This window comes from Stigmatopora nigra, chromosome 7, assembly GCF_051989575.1.
Source record: "Stigmatopora nigra isolate UIUO_SnigA chromosome 7, RoL_Snig_1.1, whole genome shotgun sequence".
Taxonomy (NCBI): domain Eukaryota; kingdom Metazoa; phylum Chordata; class Actinopteri; order Syngnathiformes; family Syngnathidae; genus Stigmatopora; species Stigmatopora nigra.
The window spans coordinates 12496651-12520516 of NC_135514.1; the positions used below are offsets into that span (position 1 = coordinate 12496651).

Genomic DNA, 23866 nt, shown 5'->3' on the forward strand with positions numbered 1-23866 from the left:
AACTGTAAAGTATCATCGTTTTTCTGGGATGAAAATGTAATAAAGAAGCCTGAAAGTAAAAACGGGGATCTACGAGATTTAAACCCGAGTCTTCGACGATTTGAGGCGTTACGGAATTATGTAACTATTGTTCTACAGTTGCGCAAAAAAATACTTGGTGGATGATAGTGATGATTTAAGAAATCCTTTTAAAATATGTATTGGTGATTAGCAATGTTCCATCTAATTTTTCATGTAAAACAGGCTGTAAAACACGGAAAATATAAGAGTGGATAGAGCTAATGCCATTGGCTGCCACGTAAACAGCGCCATCATGGGGAAGGGAGTAAAAAAAAAAAAAAAAAAAAGTTTGGATTTTATTTACTGCGCGCCATATGATTGCTGCTGCACAGAGAAGACGGACATTGGCGATCAAAAATAAGGTTTTAAAATTGTTGGATTTAATTTTACAATTGTGATTTTTTTAAAGAAATAATTTTTAAAAAATTTAGACATAAATTTTAAAGTTTTACATTTTTAAATCAAATTTTACCCCCCAAAAAGTGGAAAATAAACATTTAAACAATTCAATAAAATTTAAACATGAATTTATTCGTCAAAAAACAAGTACAAGGTTTTCTTAATTTAAAAAGAAGTTTTAAAAAAATAAGGTTTTACCATTTTAGGATTTAATTTCATAATTATGATTTTTTAAGAAATATTTGAATAATACATAGCCATAAATTTTAAAGTTTTACATTTTTAAATCAAATTTTAGCCCATAAAAGTGTAGAAAAAAACACATTTAAACAATGTAATGATTTTAAACTTCATTTATTCGTCACAAACCAAGAACCTGGTCTTCTTCTTCATTTAAAAAGAGGTTTGATTTAAAAAAAAACTTTACAAAAGTGTTAAAAACAACCAATAAATACTACTGTATTACATTTGATGGCATTGCACCAAGAAATATCTTTAAAAAAAAAAACTCCTTAAGCACAATAAATTATGATTCCCTTTGTGATGCGACGATTTTTTTGTTTTTTAAAATTTTCTTTCAAAACTTGCAGCAGAAACCGCATCCCTTGTAGGACTTGCAGCAATTACAACACCAGCGACACAGCGACAGATGACTCTGCCGCTTTTGCCGCCCGTGATACGGCGTCCAAATCTGTCCGCCATCATCATCCTGCCGTCCCTCCACTGGAGTGTCATCTCCTATCACCTCCTCCATTTTCTGCACCTGCAAAAACCCCCCAAAAAACTTCAAAAAAATAGCCAAACTAACACAACCGACCATCTAAACTAGTGGTGTCAAACATACGGCCCGTGGGCCGGATGCGGCCCGTCTGGTGGTTTGGTACAGCCCGGGGAAGAAAGCTGCATTGTATAAAAAAAATATGAATTTTCTTTCAAATGTGTAGTTCTTGTATTATCCGCTAGGGGCGCCGTGTTTTAGTATGTGCAGACAACATGAATTGACATTTATTTTTGTTCTTATGTTATTCTTTTGTTCATAATATATTGTTCATAATGTAAAAGGAAAATTCTTTTAATAAACATTTTGATATTTTACTCATTCTTTGCACTAATTATTAGTATTACTGATTAATACAAAGTTAAAAAAGTGGGCTTATTGTTAGTTTTATGTCATTTTGCAATGAGTTTTTCTGGTCCGGCCCACTCAAATTAAGCTGTATTCGGCCCGCAGACCAAAGGTTTGACACCCCTGATCTAAACCCATTTAAACCTAACCCAATAACTGCCATTGACATTGCCAGACATCCCTCTCCAAATAAATTGGACACCTCTCACCAACCCATGGCAGTTAACACTATCAAAACAACATATTTTGATGTATCTCACCTGGTTAAAGGGCAGCGTTGAGGTCTCCACGGTGCAAATAAAGGCGAGCACGAGTGTCACTGCAACTGCAATGCTAAATGCCTTCATCTTTGAGGATTAGGTTGGGTGGTCTTTGCTTTTAAATGATGCTGAAAATCCTAAAAAGTAGAGCGGTGGTCTCTCTCATGGGGCGCCACCGACAAGCGTCCAGAAAATGCGGTTGTTTTTGTTTTTTATCGTCAGCTTCCTCGATTCTAGAAATGTGTCTGTGTGGATGTAGTGGTTCGGTATAAATATATACGCACAAGCTAAGGAAGGGGTGGAGGGTTAGTGTCATTCGTTGCCTCATCGGCCCCCCCGCGCCCCCGGGGGGGTCCGTCTGGCCTCTTTCCCGGTACGTGTTATCTAACCTACGCCAGGGGAAGTTTTTGACCCCTTTACTTCTATTTAAAGCTGAAAGAAGAAGTGAATGAGGCAGTGTTTGATCTACTTGGGAGAAGAAAAAAATCGCATGTTAAGTGTGAATCATCATTATCATAAATGGTGATTTCATTGGATGTTATTGATGGGGATAGTCGTCCAGGTGTTTGACCTTGGGGGGTTTCTTGGTTTGAACGGTACTGGGATTTTTTTTTAGGTGAAATGTGGGTTGGTTCGGTTTTGGGAGTTTTTGGTTAAGGAAGGGTGTTAGACTCGGGTTGGTTTGCAAGCCGCGTAAATGTCAACTCGATTTAATGTGGGTCGAATCATTTTAGATATAATATTTGCATTTTTTGGTTATAAATGGATTAAAAGAACTGGATTATGTTTATTTTAGCTTTTTTTAAATATATTTTTAGATTTTACAAAATGATTTTTGAACTAAAAACAGGAAAAAAATATTTAAAAATGACAATTATTGATTTAAAACGCGGAAAATCAATAAATTTAATTAAAATCTATACTCTTCATTTGAATTTGATCCAAAAACAGAAAGTCGGCACTCATGATTTACTTTCCCGGGCCGCACAAAATGATGCGGTGGACTAGATTTGGCCCCCGGGCCGCTACTTTGACACCTGTGGGTTAAGGTAACCGATGGAGTTGTGTTTGGCGCTATTGCTACATAGCATTTCCATATTAGCATAACATAGCATGTTCAGGTGGGTTCAAACATTTAAGAATGTAGTGTTGTTATCAACAAATTTAGATTCTTGGGGCAATTAGTGTTGTATGTTTAAAACATGATTAGCCAGAATTATAATCAATAAAGGTTTAATCTGATTTTATTTTTGTAATTGAGTCACATACTATATTTCTTGAAACATTTTCATTGAATTTCAGGAAAATCCTACATTGTTACAGCCTTTTTGTATAATTCATCATTTTGATGACTAGTACAAAATACTTTGGAATCCTACTTTAGTACAAACTTGAAATTTCCTGACATTTATTTCTATTGTATTTATGACAAGTAAAACTTGTTCTGAAATTCTCTCTACTTTCTTCTATTCATTAAATTGATGAATGCCGACATGTTTTTTTTTTAGGTTTCTTTTATATGTTTATAGTTTATTCTTGATAAGAATGAACACTAACAACTAATAAATCATAACTTCATAAAAAAACAGCCCGGATCCTATGACAAAAAAAAGATAAGCATAATAAAGTAGATTACAGCACAAACAAATCAAAACGGATTATTCTATTTCTTCTTATCTGAGATAAACAAGCGATGGTTAATTAACCTACGAGTGAAATAAACGTCGAGATCAATAAAGGTGGAAGTGAAATAAACAAAATGGCGGGGGCGGGGGGGGGGTAGACATTGCCAGGGTAGGAAGGGGGTAAGTATAGATAAAGCGTCGATAGAATCAACAGCCGCTTGAATTTTCATTTCACCTTAAAAGTGCTAACAAATTGCCTGCGGAGACTCAATTAGCGGCGACGGCGGCGAATGGGCGCCGGCGGCGACCGCGCGCCGGTCTGTCTCGCTCGCCGATAACCTTGCGGCCGAGGTTGCGTCACTGTCAACAAACTACCCCGGGGGGCCTCCGACATGTGTTGGGCTCGCCGTCATGCATCAAAACGTGTTTTTTTATGGGAAGTTTGACCGCTAAGATGTAGCACGCACCGTCCCGTGTTGATGATGTCACTAATGTTCTAGGACAGTGGTATCAAAAATTGTGCTGGGAAATTATTCAATTACGCAAAATCAATTTAGACTGCCAAGAATATTGTTTGTTGGATATTTATGCTAGCATGAGAGGTTAGATCAGGGGTGGGCAAACTTTTGGGCAAACCCGGGGGCTACAATGACTTTAAAAATATGACAGATGGGCGGGGTCAGTAAAAGATACGATGCATATAAAAAAGTGCATCTGTTAACAGTACATATGAAACATAAACAGAAAAAAAGGACTAAAGTGTTAACATACTCATCACTCATCATTAAAAAGTACAAAGTAAAGTAAAAAGGAATGTACTAAGAAATATTAAAATGTAATTTAAAATACCTGCCTAATATGATTCAAGTTCTATTTAATGTTTTTCTGAACTTTGTTTTAATCCTTAATTTTGGCCCTTATTTTGATTATATACATTTAAAAATGTATTTTTTAGCTGTTTTTTCCATGAAAAAGCTGCTTACACATTTTTAGAATGCAAAGTATGAAGTGAATGTTGCTGAGGTCAGAGTATATTCAAAACTAATAAAAAAACTGATAAATTGACATGTCATTTTAACAACATTTAACTCTTTAAATCTGATTTGAAACAGTCCCCTTCACTGATACCCATTTTACGGTTTTAAAAACAAAAGAATAAAAACAATTCATATTTTAGCATTCTTTTAACAGGACCCAAATCCCTTTTTAATGGCCTTGCAAAGTTTAGTATAAAATAACAGAAGATAACCACATTATACGGTGGCCTTTTCTAGTATACCACTTTTTGTCACCAAAACAGTTTAAAAAATATGAATTTATAAGGTTTTTTTTGTTCTAATAGTATAAAATTCAACCATCCACGATCAAATGCAGTCGCGTTTGCTTTGGTGTACCGAAAAACTGTCCACTGGGGGTGTACATTTGGACTTATGTTTTGTTGGCAAGGGTCCTATCAGCAAGGGGCCCCAAACAAAGCCAGGCACCATGTCGGCGGCCAGACTCACCTCAACAGGCGCCGCCGTGGTCCTCCTCATCGAGGCCGTCGCCCCTGTCGGTTGCGCAAAACCCTCACGGCGGCTTTGACCCCGCCAGAAAGAAAAACTCCAGTATGACTCTGCGTCACCCCGTCAATAGCACACAAAGTGAGGCAAGGGAGGTCAGTCAGTCTGTGAAAGAAAATACAGTAGGATGCAAGCGGTCAGTAGGGAGTAATGAAGAGGAAAGCTTTTTTTTGTTTTGTTTTTGTGAAAGGAAGCAAACATGAGAGGAATTTCAAGCTAGTTTTGGAGGGGCCCATGGTGTTGCAACATTTTGTTGTTCACTGGGGAACTTCCACAATGGCTGCAACTCTTCCGAGAAAAGGAAAGCAAAAGTTCCCTTTAATACACATAGGAAGTAGGAAAAAAACTGAAAAAAAGACTTTTAAAAATGCTAAGTATGGTTTGACAATGTAATTATTGCATGAAAATGATTAACATATCGTATTTTCACGACTATATGGCGCACTGCATTATAAGGCGCACCCACAATGAATGACATTTTTCCATATATAAGGCGCACTGGATTATAAGACGCACCGTTTGTCTATTTTGGAGAAAATGTAAGACTTTTAAGTGCGCCTTATAGTGGTGAAAATTCGGTAATTGCTATTGACTTCCAGGTATGAACCACTCACTACTACACAGTCACCTCTAGAGCCAGCCATTGTTGATGTTTTGGATTTTTTGGTATAAAATCTTGCAGTGGGGGAGGAGCTATATGATGGAAGATTTTGTAAACTAAGATGGCATCTGCATATTTCACAGTATTGTTTCAGTTCAGGCGTTTGTGTTTTTTTAATATCTGACAGTGGTGTTTTTTCGTTTTGTTTTTTCCATATATAAGGCGCACTGGATTATAAGGTTCACTGTCTATTTTGGAGAAAATTTGAGACATTTAAGTGCGCCTTATAGTCCATCTCCAAAATCCCCAGCACATACCTGACTCCATCTCCTTGTCCATTCTCTCCTTCTCCACAATTAATTACACTCAGCGAATTCTGCCTAGCAACAAACGAGCAGTAAACATAAATCAATCCACAACTAAAATGCATCAAATACAATTTGTATTTAGTTGAAAAATATAACAAGAGCTTACCAATATTTTACAGGTGAAACAAATATTTCATTCCTTATCTTGACATCAAATCTGAGGGGTGAGTCGCTAAGTGACAACCAAGCTTTGTCAAAGAGAATAGCTAGCTAGCTAAATGTTTATTTTCAACCTTTCTTTTATACATAGAAAAGATGTCTTACAATCTAACCTGAGAGACAGTAAGCCTGCTACAGAGCGGGGTTGGGTTGGGTCGGGAGGGGGTGCTTCAGCTTCTTCATTTTGCCCTTTCGGAAGAAGATTTGAGGGCAGGGGTTGGGGACCAATCAGCCATGATACGACCTTTTGATGATTAGCAAATTAGCGAATGTCTGCGTAGCATTTGCTTTCTTTGCCTCGACTTCCCATTTTGCAGAAAGTACCCATCTTTTCTGCTTTTGGCTCAGGAGTCCTACATAGAGAATGGATTAGTGATGTTTAAAAATAAAATAATAATAATAATATACATACACATGCTGTTATTTCATTCACTCGAGGGATAAAAACTGGTTAGCATTGACGGCATATTCAATTATCGCTAAGGTTTCCATCCACACGTCCTATGCTAACACCTTGTTTCGTTAGCATGTTGCGATAATGGGATTCCTCTATAAAATGCCCAACATTTCAAGTATTTGCTCTAGTGGGGAGCTTTAAAATTGCACACTTGAAAAAAAAGGCCTGTGCCAAAGTTAGCGAGTTGAGTGATTGACTTTTTCGGGCGTTTTTTTTCGTCACGTAACTGGTCTTCGTCTAGCGATTTGTATCGCCAAGCAGACTAATAAATTAAAGAAGCTAAAAAAAAATAAGGACATTAATAAAAGGAGTCGGAAAGCGTCGACTAATAGTCCAAAGTCATGATCATAACATCCTGGGTGGAAGAGGGAAGTAGTGGTGGGCGGGGTTTTTGCGGCAGACTTTATGAAATTAGATATCATCGTCCTCGGGTGAGTCGCCTCCATGTCGGTTGCATCTTTTCGGAAGAGGACGTCTCCGACAAGTTCGCCCGATGTGATTCTTGGCGAGTCTTTTGTTGGTTTTTCCGAGTAGCGCTGTGATGGAGGCTGTTGCGTGGCTACTGCGGCGGCGTTTCCCCAACTACGTCGATGCCGTGTTGCTGGAGCTGCGCTCTCAGTAAAGCGTTTTCGTTCTTCAGTTCTTCGATCTCGACAGACAAAATAGAAGGATAGTGTTAGCCATATGTTTGTCCTGTACCACATAAGAAATAGGGGTCAGGTTCAGTTGTATTTTTTTTTTGTGGTCAATACTGTCTCTGTGTGTGTTGTTGAATTGTTTGTATTGAAGTGTTAGTTGTTTATTTATCTGCTAGAAATGATGAATTGAGAGTTGATGAATGCGTTTTTGTTATTTGTCATCTGATTTGATCTTCTTCGCTGTAATGTTAGTTTGGGTTTTACTTTTTATCTGAAAAAGTGCACTAAAAAACACCAAAACTATACGCTGTGAATGGTCAGACTATGAATATTAGCTAATTACCGTATTTTCACGACTATAAGGCGCACTGCATTATAAGGCGCACCTTCAATGAATGACATTTTAATTTTGTTTCCTTATATAAGGCGCACTGGATTATAAGGCTCCCTGTCTATTTTGGAGAAAATGTAAGACTTTTAAGTGTGCCTTATGGTCGTGAAAATATGGTAACTATTTTTTTCAATGTTCCAAAGCAAAAGGAAATACTTATAATATATATAAATACTTATAAAATATCAAATTCTCAATAGAAATTCTCAAAAGAAATCACCTGTTTCTAATGAGAATTACCAAAGTCAAAAACATTTTTTTAAATAAAAAAAAGGAAAACAATGTTTCAGGAAGACATAAAAGTGGAAACTTTAATGTTTTTTCCTTTTACCGTATTTTCACGACTATAAGGCGCACTTAAAAGTCTTAAATTTTCTCCAAAATAGACCGTGCGCCTTATAATCCAGTGCGCCTTATATATGGAAAAAAACCAAGATGTGCCATTCATTGAGGGTGCGCCTTATAATGCGGTGCGCCTTATAGTCGTAAAAACACGGTATATAAAAACATCTAATAATACTTATCTACTGTCAAAGACACTGTACGATCAAGAGGCTTTTGAACAATATTGGCACTAAATGATGAATCTACTATCAGAATAGATGTCGATTAACTTAATAATATATGAGTTGGCAATTCATCCTAGCAGCCCTATATAATATCAGGCAAAGTTTCTTCAGGGGAATCAATGATGTTTCACATTTCATCCCGTGAGCCGATTCCCTCACCGTACTTCCTCATAACTCATCCCTCTGTGTCCCAATCCCCCCTTGTCCCATTGCCGTAAACCTATATTAACCACAGTAGGCCATAAGCATCAAGGCACCAAGCAAAGGGATTACCCGAAGATGCGCTGCGTCAACTCTGCTGGGTGCCAACTCACCTCCTACCTCTTGAGCATGGGGGGCTCCGGAAAAGATCATGTTAAGCTTTAAGAAGCGGGGTGTAGAGGTGTCCACTGTCAAACTCTATACTCTCAGATAAAGATCAGAATGCAAGTTGGCTGCCTGACTGTTTTCACTCCCCGGTAAATACAGAGTACTTTGATGGTACGATTGAGGGAGGCACAAAACCACCAAAACCACTCTGGGATTGACTGGGAAAAGAAATGAAGAGATAGACTTCGGGGAGATGGTGGATTTCACTCTTGTGGGAAAGAGACTTGAAGAAGCAAATGGGTCTATTTAACCTGATTCATCTGTGTTTGCCACTGGGGAAAGTATGAATGTGTGTTAAGAAATATTTGCATATTTTGGCTATGAACACACTAACTGTAGTGTTAATTAAATGTTTGTTAAATTAAAACTGTTACAATGGATTTGTCTGTTGAAAGAAGGGCAAGCCATATAATAATCGGACATGATAATCGGACATACCGTATTTCACGACTATAAGGCGCACTTAATAGTCTTAAATTTTCTCCAAAATAGACAGTGCGCCTTATAATACAGTGCGCCTTATATATGGAAAAAATGTGCGGTGCGCCTTATAGTCGTGAAAATACGGTAATAATCGGACAAAATTATCGGACAAAGTCATCGGACATAATAATCGGACATAGGCTTTGTGAGGGTATGAAGTTTACTTTAGTTTTTTTCCCCCTTTTTAATAATAATAATAATAATAATAATAATAATAATAAGACATAGGCTTTTTAAAAAATATATTTTTGGCTGTTTTTGTGGGTTTTCCACATTAGTTTAATTTCTAAATTTGCGTATGAAGTGAAAATTATTTTATATTTTTAATTTAGTCAAAACAATATTTTAGAAAAATCCTAATGATGATTCATAAAATATTTTTTGTGTGTTATTGCATTGGTGATAGTGATATTGTGAAGTAGTTGAAAATAACAGCAGCTCGTTGTAAATGAATATATTTTCTTTTGGGGGGTAAATCCCACAAACATCCTGAAAAGCTATTTGCTATCTGATGTTGCCTTACTTGCTGCCTGCAGAGCTCATTGTCAACCTGGATCCTCTCCACTTCCTTCAGGCTATCCTGCAGTCGTTGGTTGCCCTGGCGGAGCTCCCGAATGTAGTCGCATGCTTTGGATAGGATGCCTCCTTTGCTCTGGAAGGGCAAAACAGTCACATTTTGGGTTAAAGTCTAACCCTCATCCATCACAATAATTGGGTACATACCCGCTATTTTAATGAATAAAATATTTTAACCCCCTTTTTTTAACTACTTCAAAATTTAGGAGATTATTGACCAATGTGAGTATTTTCTGGACTATAAATTGCATTTTTAACTTCATAGTTACACAATTTAAGAGGTTATTGAACAATGTGTGTATTTTACGGACCATACATTGCATTTTTAACTTCATAGTTACACAATTTAGGAGATTATTGACCAATGTGCATATTTTCCGGACTATAAGTTGCATTTTTAGATTGTCATAGTTTTGCTGGGCCTGCAACTTAAACGTAATTTATTTTTTTCACTCTGACCATCAATAATAGCTTGTTATAAGATTGACTTTTTTTTATTTATTTCACACTTAATGGGGAGTGTAAAACAAATGTATTTGTGTATAAACAAAAGTCAATTTTCTCTTATGAAACACTTAAAAAAAACTTGGGCTGCTTTAAGGTCAAATTCTTAAATAGCCAAATTGACCAAAAGCAAATAGATAAATACATTACTGGGTTTAGCACAAATTGCTAATTAAAAGCTACTCATAATGCTGGTCACACATGAAAACCATGAAACCAAGGCAACACTACCTAACCATTCAGTTTTTTTGTACCGTTTCACTTTATTGCTTGCTTCTACTACTGTATAATTGCTTATTAAGTTTTAATTTAAATGATGAATCCACTTTGTACTGTGATACCATTGGTATCCTGAATACCGTATTTTCCCGACTATAAGGCGCAATGCATTATAAGGCGCACTGAATTATAAGGCGCACCCTCAACGAATAACACATTTTAATTTTTTCCATATATAAAGCACACTTGATTATAAGACGCTGTGTCTATTTTGTAGAAAATTTCAGACTTTTAAGTGCGCCTTATAGTCGTGAAAATACGGTACTTATTTGACCTTTCTTTTCAAGGATTTTCAGAGCCTCTCATCTTGTAGTACTGTGATTGAGACACCAACTTACTGCTCCAGTTTTGGTGCTGTCCATGTTGCAGTCAGGGATGATTTTGGAGAGCGTCACAATCCAGTTGTTGATTTTGTCCCTCCGCCTCCTTTCAACTTAAAAAAAAAAGGGGACATAATTTTCCTTTTAGATCCCCCGGATTTTGACAGCTCCACAGCAGCCTCTGGTGGCTTCATTGGAATCAATTCAATCACAACACACATCGATTCCGAAAGGCCGCCTGTAATATTGTGTTACCTTGTCAGCCAAGTGAAAAGGCCGCAATCACGGCTAATTACCAACCTTCATTATGCTGTGCTCTCCTTCTTTCATCTCGCGGCGTTCGCGGGCCTTCCATTTTCCTTCAAAGAAACAAAACACGCTTGTTTTTCAACACGCCACAATAATCGCACATTACCTTGTCACATACTACAACAGACACAACCCTGACTTTCACCTAATCCCCCGAAAACATGACTAACCGTTTTCCACGGTTATCTTTGACAATGTCTTTTCTAATGGTGGTACTGACACCAAACTTGAATGGCGTCATCCTAAATGTCCACCTGGAGCGGAAACAACCTTTTCCACTTCCCAGGTGGGACCTGGAGGGGTAGCATGGCGTTTTAACGTGCCGTAAAACGACGGGTGATGACAGAGGGAACCGTCTGTTGGCATCCGGAGCTGCCGGCTAATGAGACAACTGTCTCTCGTCTAGGCGCGTTCCCTCAGGTATTCCGTTAATTAAGACGTGGCAATGAAACCATTTCCAACCGCGCAGCAAAGCATGAAGGTTTCTGGTATCACCTCTGAGTATAAATATTAAAGACTTTTGCAGGCCCGGTTTCTATCGTTTTACTCATTTTGAAAAAGTAGCAGGAGAGCTACCAAACTGTGCCTTTCACACAAAAGTCAGCCAAGCGAGGAGACATTGCTGTACTTTAACTCAAGAGACGAGTGATCCTATAATCGGACAATTAGGTGACATCGGGTTCTAGTGTGAGGTATAAAGTACTTCATGGACAATGGCAATATTGATTTCAACATGGTTCAGTCGAAGTCATATGAGTAGGCAAGCTCTTTCACACAGTTGCTTGGTCTGTTTGACACAAAATCACTGCTTAATGGTATATAATAATATAAAAGGTGATGTTTAATCAACAGCTAATATGGCTACTTGACAACTATTGTAAAAATCAACTAATTACATGCCTGCAATCTGCTGTGTTAAGTGTGAAAGCGGTATTTTCCTGCTTTTGTTGCCCATTGTTGCTACATCTATGTGTATGTATGTATATATATATATACATATATATATATGTGTGTGTTTGTATGTATATATATATTTGTATGTGTATGTATATATATGTATATATATATATATATATATATATATATATATATATATATATATATATATATATATATATATATATATATATATATATGTATATATACAAACATATACATATATAAGCACATATATACATACATCCACATAGATGTAGCAATATGTGTGTATGTATTTATTTAATAACTTACTTATTACCTATCTATTTATGTCTAAAATGCCTTTCCTATTTCTGCATCCTCACCTTCTTGGCCCTGTGACAACGAAATTTCCCGAATAGGGGATGAATAAAGTTATCCAATCCAATCCAATTTGCCTCTGTGCGTTTTACCAGAAACGACTACATTATTTCCGGTTTCATGTAATGAAGTGCACTTATACACAAATACATAGCCCCATTATCAAATAACCACCCATTGCTTAGCAGCCCAGTGTACTTAATGCTAGTTCTTAAGTCTCTGATCCAGTAAAAAAAAAATGCGACTTATAGTCTAGAATCTATGCATCTCTTTTAAACAACCCCTTTTTCAGAGTTGCTGGGTCTTCTATTCTGTCTCTAATGTGAGCGTTTTGTAGGATCTCTACGTGAAATAGGTTTTTAACAGAATCCCATCATCTTGTCAGCTTAATAAATTGTCTAGCGAATGCGCATCATTTCGTTATCAGGACAAATAACATAGCTGCTATAGATACGTGCGAGGCCAGAGCGCAACCAGACTGGAGATGTTGTTTCCAGACGCAGCGCACCGACCTAATTTCTAATTCCTGACGGTGGGGGAATGAGTTGCTGGGCTAACAACAATGGATGAGGGTTAGCGCTTAGGGAACGCTACATCTGCGTCTCACACATCAAGAACGAAGGGGGGAATCACCGGGGGGATTGGTAGAGAGGGAGGGATGGAAAGAGAGGGAGCTCTTCTTGGCTAGGGGATCTAATTTGATTAGTTCATTTGCGGCAAACGGGAATTTGCTGTGATGGTGGTGATGGGAAAAAAAGAGCAGGAAGGAAGGGAAGAAAAGATGTGCAAAGCGTTCCTCACCAGTTTAAACCTTCGTGCCGCAGCGTCTCGTTTTCATCTCTGCGGATGGCACATAAGGTGGGGAGGTTTTTACTTCATTTTGGCAAACGGGAAATGTCACTGTTGATTAGTTCATACTCAAAACAAAAAAAACAGAAAAGGCCCAGACGGAAACAATCATGCACACAACAACAACAACAACAACGATGACGATGACACACCCCCTAAAAAAAATGATTTTCTCATATGCTGTGCCTCCTCCTGGTTGTCATGTGGTTAATGTAGAACAATGAGGCTTTTGTAGCCAAAACAACAACAGCAGGTTTTTTTAGTAGCGGCTAAACGCTAACAAGTGCTGATATTAACTTAACTCGATTTGACAATTGGTCATGTGCTTGTTGTAGAAGGTAAGCGGCTTTGCCCTGACGGAGGGGGAAACTTTACTATAAGGCAACTCATTTTGCTTTGTGTGAGGAGTGTTAAATGTAATGTTTTTTAGGATGATTTTGCTGCAAACTTGATAAAACAAGCGATGGAACCCTCAAAGTTGAATGCCTAAAAAACGGGTGTCAAAGTGGCGGCACGTGGGCCAAATCTGGCCCGCCGCATCATTTTGTGCGGCCCGGGAAATTAATCATGAGTGCCGACTTTCTGTTTTAGGATTAAATTAAAATGAAGAGTATAGATGTATATTAAATTTCCTGATTTTCCACCTTTTAAATCAATAATTGTCATTTTTTTATTATTTTTTCTGTGTTTTTAGTTCAAAAATCATTTTGTAAAATCTAAAAATATATTTTAAAAAAAGCTAAAATAAACATTATTTTAAATCTATAAAAAAACTGAATATTCAGGGATTTTAATCCAGTTCTTCTAATCCATCTGTTAAAAAAAAAAAACCTAAATATTATATCTAAAATTTTCAGACGAATACTTTTATAACAATACCGGTCCTCGACTTTTATACAGATTTTTATAGATCAGCAAGTAACATATTTTAAGTGAGTAAAACCGCCTAAAAATTGACACAACCAAAATAGAACTAGGTATTTGGCAAATATAAAATGAACTATCTTACTTAGCAATAGGGGTCCTCAGCAGGTATAATACTGTCATTTGTAAAAGTAAATATGTAAAGGATATCAGTAATGGCTTCTGTCCTTTTATTTTTCCTTGTTAAAAATTGGGAGGGCAATTGCTCTTCAAGTATCAAAGTCATTTTTAATGCTTTATTGCCTCATTAGAGCTGGTCGGTACGTACCATGTAGAGAGGGTTGGTGCGTGGGACTCACTCATCGCGATAAAATTATATTTTTTATAGGTCTCGGTTAAATGCAGCTCTTTTTTTGGTCTTTTTTTGACATGGAGCCATCTGTCTACTTGCTTGGCCTTTTGTAATATTAGTGTAAGGGACAGATAACTTTATTATGGAAGTGAAATGGCAACCAAGTGATGGTTACTCAAAATATTAAAGTCTGCAGATGGTGAATTTTCTTTTTTAACCTTTGATAATTGACAATCAAGAAAATAATACTAAAAGAAATGACCCATGGACCAATAGCAGGCCATTGATTTCATCTACTGGACTAAAGCCATATTACAGTACACATTTGGTTGATATTAACATAAGGGGAATACATTTTTTTTTAATTAAGCTTTTGCTAACAGTAATTTTATAGGATTGGATATTTTATCTACCGTATTTTCACGACTATAAGGCGCACCGCATTATAAGGCGCACCCTCAGTGAATGACATTTTTTCCATATATAAGGCGGACTGTATTATAAGGCGCACTGTCTATTTTGGAGAAAATTTAACACTTTAAAGTGCGCCTTATAGTGGTGAAAATACGATAATTGCTATTGACTTCCAGGTATGAAGCACTCACTCACTACTTTACAGTCACCTCTAGGGCCAGCCATTGTTGATGTTTTGGATTTTTTTGTATAAAATCTTGCAGTGGGGGAGGAGCTATATGATGGAAGATTTTGTAAACTAAGATGGCTGATCTGCATATTTAACAGTAATGTTTCAGTTCAGGCGTTTGTGTTTTTTTAATATCCGACAGTGGTGGTTTTTCGTTTTTCTGTTTTTTTCCCATATATAAGGCGCACTAGATTATAAGGCGCACTGTCTATTTTAGAGAACATTTAAGACTTTTAACTGCGCCTTATAGTCGTGAAAATACGGTAGTTTTGTGGTTAACTTTTCCAATACATCATATGGATGTCCGACTTTTGACAACCAATGAGTGAACCTGAATATAAATAGTTGTTGCTAAAAAAATCAGCAGGGAATTGCTTGAAAAGCCATAAAGAAAAAAAAGGATGGTTATTTTTGTGCTTTGACAGTTACTGGTATAGTGAATAAAGGTTTTCACAAGCATGAGCGTTTGACCCTGAAAATAATTCCCTGAGATTATTGTCTAAGGGGAAAAAACAATCTTTACGAAATGGGTTTCGTTCTGCTTTGGGGGTTCCAGGCACTGTCGTTATGTATGACGTTTGTACAGAGATAGCAAAAACACAGTTGACTGTTAAACTAAGATGATGCAAAGAAAATGTCGTGAGGCAATAAGTAGCTTTTATAGCGCTATATTTAACTATAGTAAAATATTATGGCTTATCATAAAAAAATAGAAAAATATGACTATGCTCTTGTAGTTTGTCTGACATTTTTTTAATGCTAGCGCACAGGTGTCAAAGTGGCGGCCCGGGGGCCAAATCTGGCCCACCGCATCATTTGGTGCGGTCCAAGAAAGAAAATTATCAGTGCCGAATTTGTTTTAGGATCAAATTAAAATGAAGAGTATAGATATATATTAAATGTCCTGATGTCAATGATACTCACGAGAAGGACTGAGTGCGTGGGGCGATGCTTCTCGCGGCGCCAGTCTGGATGACATCAGGAGGCGTCATCATCACGTAGAATTGGCCTAACGAGGGCATCAAACATTAAACATTAAAACACACTGACACTCTCAGCATACATTTTATCATCATATAACTGTTATCACCTGCACTGGCATTATTTTACAATAACATTTGAGTATTACTAGCATTAAACAAGATTTTAAAAAAGTGAACCACTGTAAAAACAAAACAAAGATGGAGTTATTGTGTTCATAGATGGTATTCTTAGCCATGGGATGCCCTTAATTTTGTTAAAAGTGGCATGTGATTTTACAAAAAAAAACGCCAACAAGTGGGAACCTGTCGGGCGTTTGAGCAACAATTCAGCGCTAAGTATGACACATCAGCTAGCCTCTCTCACATGACTCGGCGTTGCAATTGTGACAAATGAGGCCCATCCATTCACGTGGATCGCTTGCCGCCGTTACTCACTTTTCATTTGTCTTCTCCATGTGCGCGTGTCACGCGCCCCTAAAAAATATGTCCTAGAGACACAATGGGCAGCACGAGCGTCGTTAATCAGCTCTATGTGCCAAAAGACGACTCTCTGAGCACTAAAAAACATCAAATTGAAGACTTTGGGACACTTCTAACAGTCAAAATAGAGATTTGTTGTCAACAAATGGTGTTACACGACGCATTTTGTATATAGGTGTTTTTTCCAAAGTAATTTTGAATCATTTTTTAATTGATGGAAATTAGTTTTAGATCACAGTTGAAAGCAAATTCATCAGAAATTAAAAACCCACTGGGTCCAATTCTGTGACCGGACGTTTTTGGTCGCCGGACGTTTGGTCGCCCGGACGTTTGGTCGCCCGGACGTTTGGTCGCCCGGGTGAATATAATTTTGAGAGCTGGTTTCAACAGTAAACTCTGACATGTTGTCAAACGTCCAGGCGACCAAACGTCCGGGCGACCAAACGTCCGGGCGACCAAACGTCCGGGCGACCAAACGTCCGGGCGACCAAACGTCCGGGCGACCAAACGTCCGGGCGACCAAACGTCCGGGCGACCAAAGGTCCGGGCGACCAAACGTCTGAGCGACCAAACGTCTGGGCGACCAAACGTCCGATTACTGTTGAATTCATCTCTATCACGTGCTGTACTAGTAAACTGAAAACTCTGGTAATATATGCATATTACTCGTTAAGTTTAAAATCCCGATGCCTTTGATTGCCTTCTTGTGATGCAGAGTAAACATGTGATTAGATCTTAAAAGAGGAAACATACCTTGGCATGCATGGTGAATTAAATTACATCTATGGGATGTATAGTAATGTCCCACTATTTACCGGGAAACGAAGCTGAACCTTACCACACAAAAAAACGGAAATGAGTACGTAAATTAGTCCTATTCAGCAAAGATACTCCATTCACTTAATCACAGTCTCTTAACGCCGCGTTTGACAAGTTAACGCAGTTTTATGGAGGTTTAAATCCATTACGTCCTATGAATAGATTTTCCACTATCTGTCACTTCACAAATATGCGAGTGTATTTGTGATGTATTTATGTGATACGCGTGTAATGCAATTAGCTCCTTGTTGTAAATTGCTACTTAAGACAGATAGATTAGCGTAACTGTCAATCATAAATCCATCCAAGTAATTATGTGGTGAATTATAGCTTACACAGAGACACATATCTCAGAATGACTCATGAGGATTTTTTTAAGGATTGGACCGTGTCAAATTTGGACACAAGATAAAACCTTTAGCTAGTAGTTGTGTTTTTTTTTCAGTATCATACTTTTTCGCTGATATAAATGAAACAACTAGGCAACTTCTAATTAATAATAGTAATCCTGTAATATTTGCAAACAAAGCATTTCTTGAAGAGGTACCAGCAGGGCTTAATTTAAAACAAAAAATACATGTTTTGTCAGTTACTGGCTCCATTATTGTTGTTGGATGCTTATTTAGTACTTAATTATTTCTTATTTACTACTTGTTTCTTTCTTTCTTATTTATTAATAATTAATTTGTCTGATTGTTGTTGTTGGACACTTCTTACTGATTCATTTATTTATTTATTATATACTACTGGTTTATTTATTTCTTATTTATTGATTAATTATTTGTCTGATTGTTGTTGTTGAACATGTATTTACTACTTATATGTGTTTCTTATTTATTGATAATTTATTTGTCAGATTGTTGTTTGATGCTTATAAACTATTTTTTTATTTCTTATGTATTGATTATTTATTTATTATTTATTCTGATTGTTGTTGGATGCTTATTTACTAATTATGTATGTATTTCTTATTTACTAGTTTATTTACTTCTTATTTCTTGATAAGTTATTTTTCTGATTGTTGTAGTTGGGCACTTATTTACTACTTATTTATTTATTTCTTATTTATTGATAATCCATTTGTCTGATTGTTGTTGGACGATTGTATACTACTTATTTATTTCTTATTTATTTGTCTGATTGTTGTTGTTATTTGTCCACTATGTGGTAAAAGCTTTAAATATCATTATACTTTTATAATGACAACAAAAGCCTTCAATTCAAATCACATATTTTAAATAGAATAATTTATTAGTCTGATTGTTGTTGATTGCTTATATTAGACTATTTTTTTAATTTATTATTTATGGATTATTTATTTGTCTGAACAACAACAAAAATAAACAATAAATTGATGACAATAATCAATATTTTGCATATGATCTATTTTGACTTACTTAAAAAAATGATAAAAGAAATACAAGAATGAAATAACTGTACTGAAGGAAGAGCAAAGGGAGGCAAGGGGAAAATATTGAGAAAAAAAACTTGACATGTATTAAAATGGAAAAAAAATGTTCAATCTTTTGCCCTTCTGCCTCCCGTCACCCTGTCCTCGGTGCACTTCTCTCCTAATTGAGCCAGAGACCTCCCTCTGGCACTCACCTCCCGCCTGTGTGAGGGTCGGGTCGGCGGCGGCGGCGGCGGCCTGCACCGAGACGGTCCCGTCGCTCACCGCCGCTGCGGGGAAGTAGGCGAAGCGAGTCTCACCTCCCGCCGACTCCCCCGCTGGGCTACCTCCATTACTGAAAGGGTTCTGGATCACCGCCTGCGACAGATAAAAGAGAAGCAGACGGCGGACGAAGCGAGCGTGAGCGGGCGCCAGGTAAAAAAAAAAAAAAAAAAAGAGACCACCTCGCTTTCTTGTCAGACCAAATGCGTGTCTGGTCCATGTGTGAGACCCCCACCCATCCCTGGCATTGCAAAGTGCTTTGACAGCTGCGATAAAGAGGGAAAAGAAGTGGAAAAAATGGAGTGGTGGGCTCAGCTAAAATAAGCAGCGTTCCTGCTGAACAAAGCTGGTTCAAACCCAACAGTTAATTTAAATTTTTCAGCCTTGGCAGACAAACGTTTCACCCTTCGGTGCACTTTGTGACTGTGACAAGTCATTAACCCTCTTGCTATGTGGCGGATCAAATCGAGCCGTTCTTAAAGAGGAAGTAAACCTATTTTTGAAGTATTCATTATAATTTAGTACTGTCATAATTTCCTTCTGTCCTTTACTATCATCATTTATCAGGCATGGGGTATGGATGCTGACTACTTAATACAACACTGAGAAGATGATACTTCTAGGAGCAATAGCGAGGAATAGCCACTAGGCGTCTCTAGGAGTCAAAAATGTCAGAGGTCAAATGTCATATTTCATAAGGCACCACACCAAGTGTGTCAGGTCGCATACATCTCTATACTCTTCATTTTAATCTTTTTGATTCTATTTTTAGATTTTACAAAATGATTTTTGACCTAAAAACAGAAAAAATTGATTAAAAAAATTGCAATTATTGATTTAAAAAGGGGAAAATCAGGAGATGTAATATAAATCTATACTCTTCATTTTAATTTGATCCTTAAACAGAAAGTCGGCACTCATGATTTACTTTCCCGGGCCACACAAAATGATGCAGCGGTCCAGATTTGGCCCGCGGGCCGCAACTTTGACACCTGCGCACCACACAACTCAAACTAATGGTGTATGAATAAAACCATGAAGTGTGTGAACACACACTACTACTAAATTAAGCAAGAATTTGCGACTAACAAAAAAAAAATTAAAAAATAAAACATAATTATTGCTAACTTTTTCCAAAAGATAACCGCCAGGAAAGATAAAAGTATTGGTAACTGTAACATCCAAAATGGCCACAAAAATCAACAAAACAAAAAAGAAGAGTAACCACAGGTACTAAATCATAAATAATTTACTAGATATCTTTACACCTGTACATAGAAAAATGTATGCTGCTATGTGCTGCTCTTGTTTCTAATATAGATGTGTGGGTGTCCCATTTTTGAGATAGCAAGTCTTGCCCAACCACATTCAAGGTCAGTAGGAATCCAGTTTCTCATTAAGTCCTTCCTCATTTGAACGTTCAAGGGTAGAGCACTTCAAATTAAAGTGCCTCTGCACCTATACACTCGGTTAGCTACGACGTCATTAGCAACACCTACACAGTCTAACAAGAGGTAGGAAACAGAACCTTTTCTCCTCCACAAGATAAAGTGTATTTTTAGTACAATGCTGTACAGTTTTAACCACAACACACCCACATTTTTACACCATACACATAAATAATCAAATAAAAGTGAGATCTTTTTTTGCATAGGCAGTAGTCTCATGAGAAAGTTAAAATGTTATAAGTCTACCTAGGAAAGAATGTTTAACTACTAATTCAAGAGATAATTTCCATAGTGAATGACGCAAAATATTGATAATTCCAACAATTTCTATAAATAATGTCATAAAAAAATATATTTTGATTGATTTTCCAGTGTGAATCATACAAGTTAATACATATCTCTGCTCAAAAAACATTTAAATAGCATTTTTAGAAATAACTGTAATAAGAAAACAGTTAATGCATTAATTCCTCATTAATCTACCTCAATAACAGTGTTAGTGTACCTAATCAATAGTGAGCACTGCCCTCTAGCGGCCAAGTAAGCCACTACAACAACAATGGTTCTTCCCTAGAAAAGTCCCATAAGTCCACTGCACACTGGTATTTTATGTTTGCAAACAATATGCAACATGGCATTTAACAAGTGTTGATACATTTAAAATAAAAAGTAAATAAATAGCTACATTAAAAAATGGTTTACCTGAGCAACAGCCTGTGAAGCGCTGCTGAACGCCGTCGTGGAAACGACGCTCACCGTCCCGTCACCGTCATCCCGTCCTTCGTGTTGTTGGTCAGTGACCTGGACCACCCTGTACGTCACCTGCTAAAACAGGTAGAGAAAGTTTAGGTTGTTTATTTTTTGTAAATTCCACTTTCTGCACAATCATACCTGGCTGGCAGATTTGTTGATCATCTCACACACAAGGTCCAACACAGAATGCTTCCGAATGGATTTGACCCAACTTAAAAATGGCCTTGTTTGTTGCAAGGGAGACCCAATTTGTTGCCACACGTCATGTGACTCTCACCCTCCCCTGACTAACATGTGACGGCGGCCTCATGCCAATCCCATCGCGGACTGAAATCACATGATAAGGCTCACGCTCTCTCTCTTTCTCAACCCATGTTTACGCCAAAACGTGCACGTATGGATGGCTGGGTACCAACTTTACCTGCACGCTAATTTAGTGATAATAAATAGTACGAATACAAATGGCTAGACTCAAATAATTTGACTGAGGAAAAAAAGTTTTTTTTTAACCTGAAAGTGACATCATCAGTCATAATTGTTAACTATCGCCTTTCTTAGAGGGCGAGATTAAGTAAGCACCATTTGTGTCTATGTGGCCGCCATATTGGTAGGGTCAACGTTCAACTCAATGGATTTGACAACAAATTATGTGCAATTCATTAAAAACTGGAAGGATTGGCTCCGGATGTTTTTTTTCCCAATACCATTAATGGCACTTAACATCCAAACTCAATATGACTAGTAACTAAATCACAGGTGTCAAAGTGGCGGCCCGGGGGCAAAATGTGTCCCGCCGCATCATTTTGTGCGGCCCGGGAAAGTCAATCATGAGTGCCGACTTTCTGTTTTAGGATCAAATTAAAATGAAGAGTATAGATGTATATCAAATTTCCTGATTGCCCCCTTTTAAATCAATAATTACAATTTTTAATCATTTTTTTCAGTTTTTAATTCAAAAAATATTTTGTAAAATCTAGAAATAAATTTTAAAAAGCTAAAATAAACATTGTTTTCGATCTATAAAAAAATGGAATATTCAGGGATTTTAATCCAGTTATTTTAATCCATTTATTTAAAAAAAATCTAAATATTATATCTAAAATGGTCCGGCCCACATTAAAATTCCTCCCCACTCACCTGTCCCCCCTCAGTGCGGAACTGGTATTGTATGTTGTGATCCACGAACGCTGTGTCCTGCTCTATGGTCACCGACGTCTGTTCGTCCCCGGTTCCGTCTAAAGGAATTCAAAAAAAAAAAATAACATTTTGTTACTTTGTTTACTCTGACTAGATTAGTTCATCAAGAATAAACAAAGACCCAGAGGTTAAAACGGCCTTTATCCTAAGTCACGCCGAACTTGAGCGCTTCCACCCGGGGGGGGTTAAAAACAAAAACAAACACAACTCGCATGGAGACGTTGTCATCTTGATATGGTTGGGTGTGTACTGTGAATTTTACATACACCACATACATAGATGTGTAGTAGTAGTAGTAGTACTAGTAGTAGTAAAGTAGTGTAACAACATTACTTCACAGTGTAATTCAGAGGCCTGTTGATAAAGTGCTGCATGCTGCAATGAAAAAACGGAGTTATCTTGACTTACGAATTCGTAACTCAAGGTAAAAAATAAGTTGTGAGAAAACTGAACTGAAAAGTGACTGGAACAAAAACTTTAAAAGAGTGGACAGTCGACTCTAACAAATAGAAATGCAAATGTGAGCAAGGTGAATATTAATTATTATTACGTATCATATAAATGAGAAATATGACATAAAGTTGATATTTTTCTTACCGTCTGATGCCTGTACCGCCTCCTCCTCTTGTTTATATTGGCTGCGGATAAACACAACACTAATGTCACTTTAGTACGATAACCTTCATTAGTCGTTTTTTATGGGTGATTTAATACATTTTATACATTTGATACATACATACAAAAAAATAGAAATGTAAAGGATTTTTTGGTCTAGCGTATATATATATTTTAAATGACTTGACATCATTACACTAGTTTAAAGAGCTACCAAAAGCTAACTTTGCTAGGCTGTTTTTAGTAACTTATTCACAATTTAAAACTACTTTGTGGTATTAATAACGGTCCATTTGTCTCAAAAAGGTTGCACGTTTCAGTCAAAAAAATCTTGTGGATGCAGGTACAACCTCTTTTATAAAGTATGACTTTTCTTTTTCACTCGGGAAAGGATTATTAGCATGTTGTGCTTAGCTTGTGTATGTTAGCCATTTTTTGGGATACGGTTTTACCTGGCGTTGTCCAGACTCTGTTCGAGCATATCCATCAGGGTTGGAATTTAAAAAAAAAAAATGGATCTTCAATTCCACGGATGGGGATGGAAGTACTTGATCACGGGAACAAACACTCGGGTCATGTGAGAGGAGACAGCCCAGGACACGTGAGACGCAGCTCGGCTTCGCAGGCAAAATGGAGTCCGGCGGGGCTGCCACTGCGGCTGGTTAAGCCGAGTCACTGCAACCTTGCTTAATTTCCATCTATCCTAGCAGTAATTTGTCAAGTCCGGGCCAGCTAAATAGTCCTCAAAAAGACGCGTAGTGTCCAAATGTTGACGTTTAGCTACAATACGGACGATTCAACTAAGGAATGGATTTCTAAATGTTCGTATGTATGCAACCCTTAAACGCAACATCTGAG

At 37.2% G+C, this 23866-nt stretch overlaps 2 protein-coding genes across 7 annotated transcripts; both read right to left on the reverse strand.

The window, feature by feature from the left end:
• Nucleotides 1-797: 797 nt before the first annotated feature.
• hamp (hepcidin antimicrobial peptide) lies at nt 798-2121 on the reverse strand. The gene is made up of 2 exons (XM_077721714.1): nt 1846-2121; nt 798-1222 (listed from the first exon to the last, which is right to left on the reverse strand). Exons 1-2 carry the CDS (start codon nt 1930-1932, stop codon nt 1037-1039), a joined length of 273 nt encoding a protein of 90 aa, XP_077577840.1. The 5' UTR covers nt 1933-2121; the 3' UTR covers nt 798-1036.
• A 3937-nt stretch (nt 2122-6058) lies between these two features.
• Nucleotides 6059-23828, reverse strand: usf2l (upstream transcription factor 2, c-fos interacting-like). 6 transcript variants are annotated; one of them, XM_077721506.1, is made up of 11 exons: nt 23461-23826; nt 22991-23031; nt 22334-22431; nt 21146-21265; nt 18929-19091; nt 15966-16050; nt 13135-13173; nt 11047-11105; nt 10765-10859; nt 9591-9719; nt 6059-7266 (listed from the first exon to the last, which is right to left on the reverse strand). In XM_077721506.1, exons 1-11 carry the CDS (start codon nt 23493-23495, stop codon nt 7177-7179), a joined length of 954 nt encoding a protein of 317 aa, XP_077577632.1. In that variant the 5' UTR covers nt 23496-23826; the 3' UTR covers nt 6059-7176. The 6 variants fall into 6 exon arrangements, with proteins under 6 accessions (XP_077577632.1, XP_077577631.1, XP_077577634.1 ...); XM_077721505.1 differs by having other exon boundaries at nt 21146-21268; XM_077721508.1 differs by lacking the exon at nt 13135-13173 and having other exon boundaries at nt 23461-23828.
• Between the last annotated feature and the right edge of the window lie 38 nt (nt 23829-23866).

Coding starts and splice junctions, on each gene's coding strand:
- hamp (XM_077721714.1), bottom strand. CDS start 1,932: ATGAAGGCATTTAGCATTGCAGTTGCAGTGACACTCGTGCTCGCCTTT. Junction 1,223..1,845: donor CAACGCTGCCCTTTAACCAG/GTGAGATACATC, acceptor GGGTTTTTGCAG/GTGCAGAAAATGGAGGAGGT.
- usf2l (XM_077721505.1), bottom strand. CDS start 23,495: ATGGATATGCTCGAACAGAGTCTGGACAACGCCAG. Junction 16,051..18,928: donor GACCCTCACACAGGCGGGAG/GTGAGTGCCAGA, acceptor TGCCCTCGTTAG/GCCAATTCTACGTGATGATG. Junction 7,267..9,590: donor ATGAGCTCTGCAGGCAGCAA/GTAAGGCAACAT, acceptor TTGTCTGTCGAG/ATCGAAGAACTGAAGAACGA.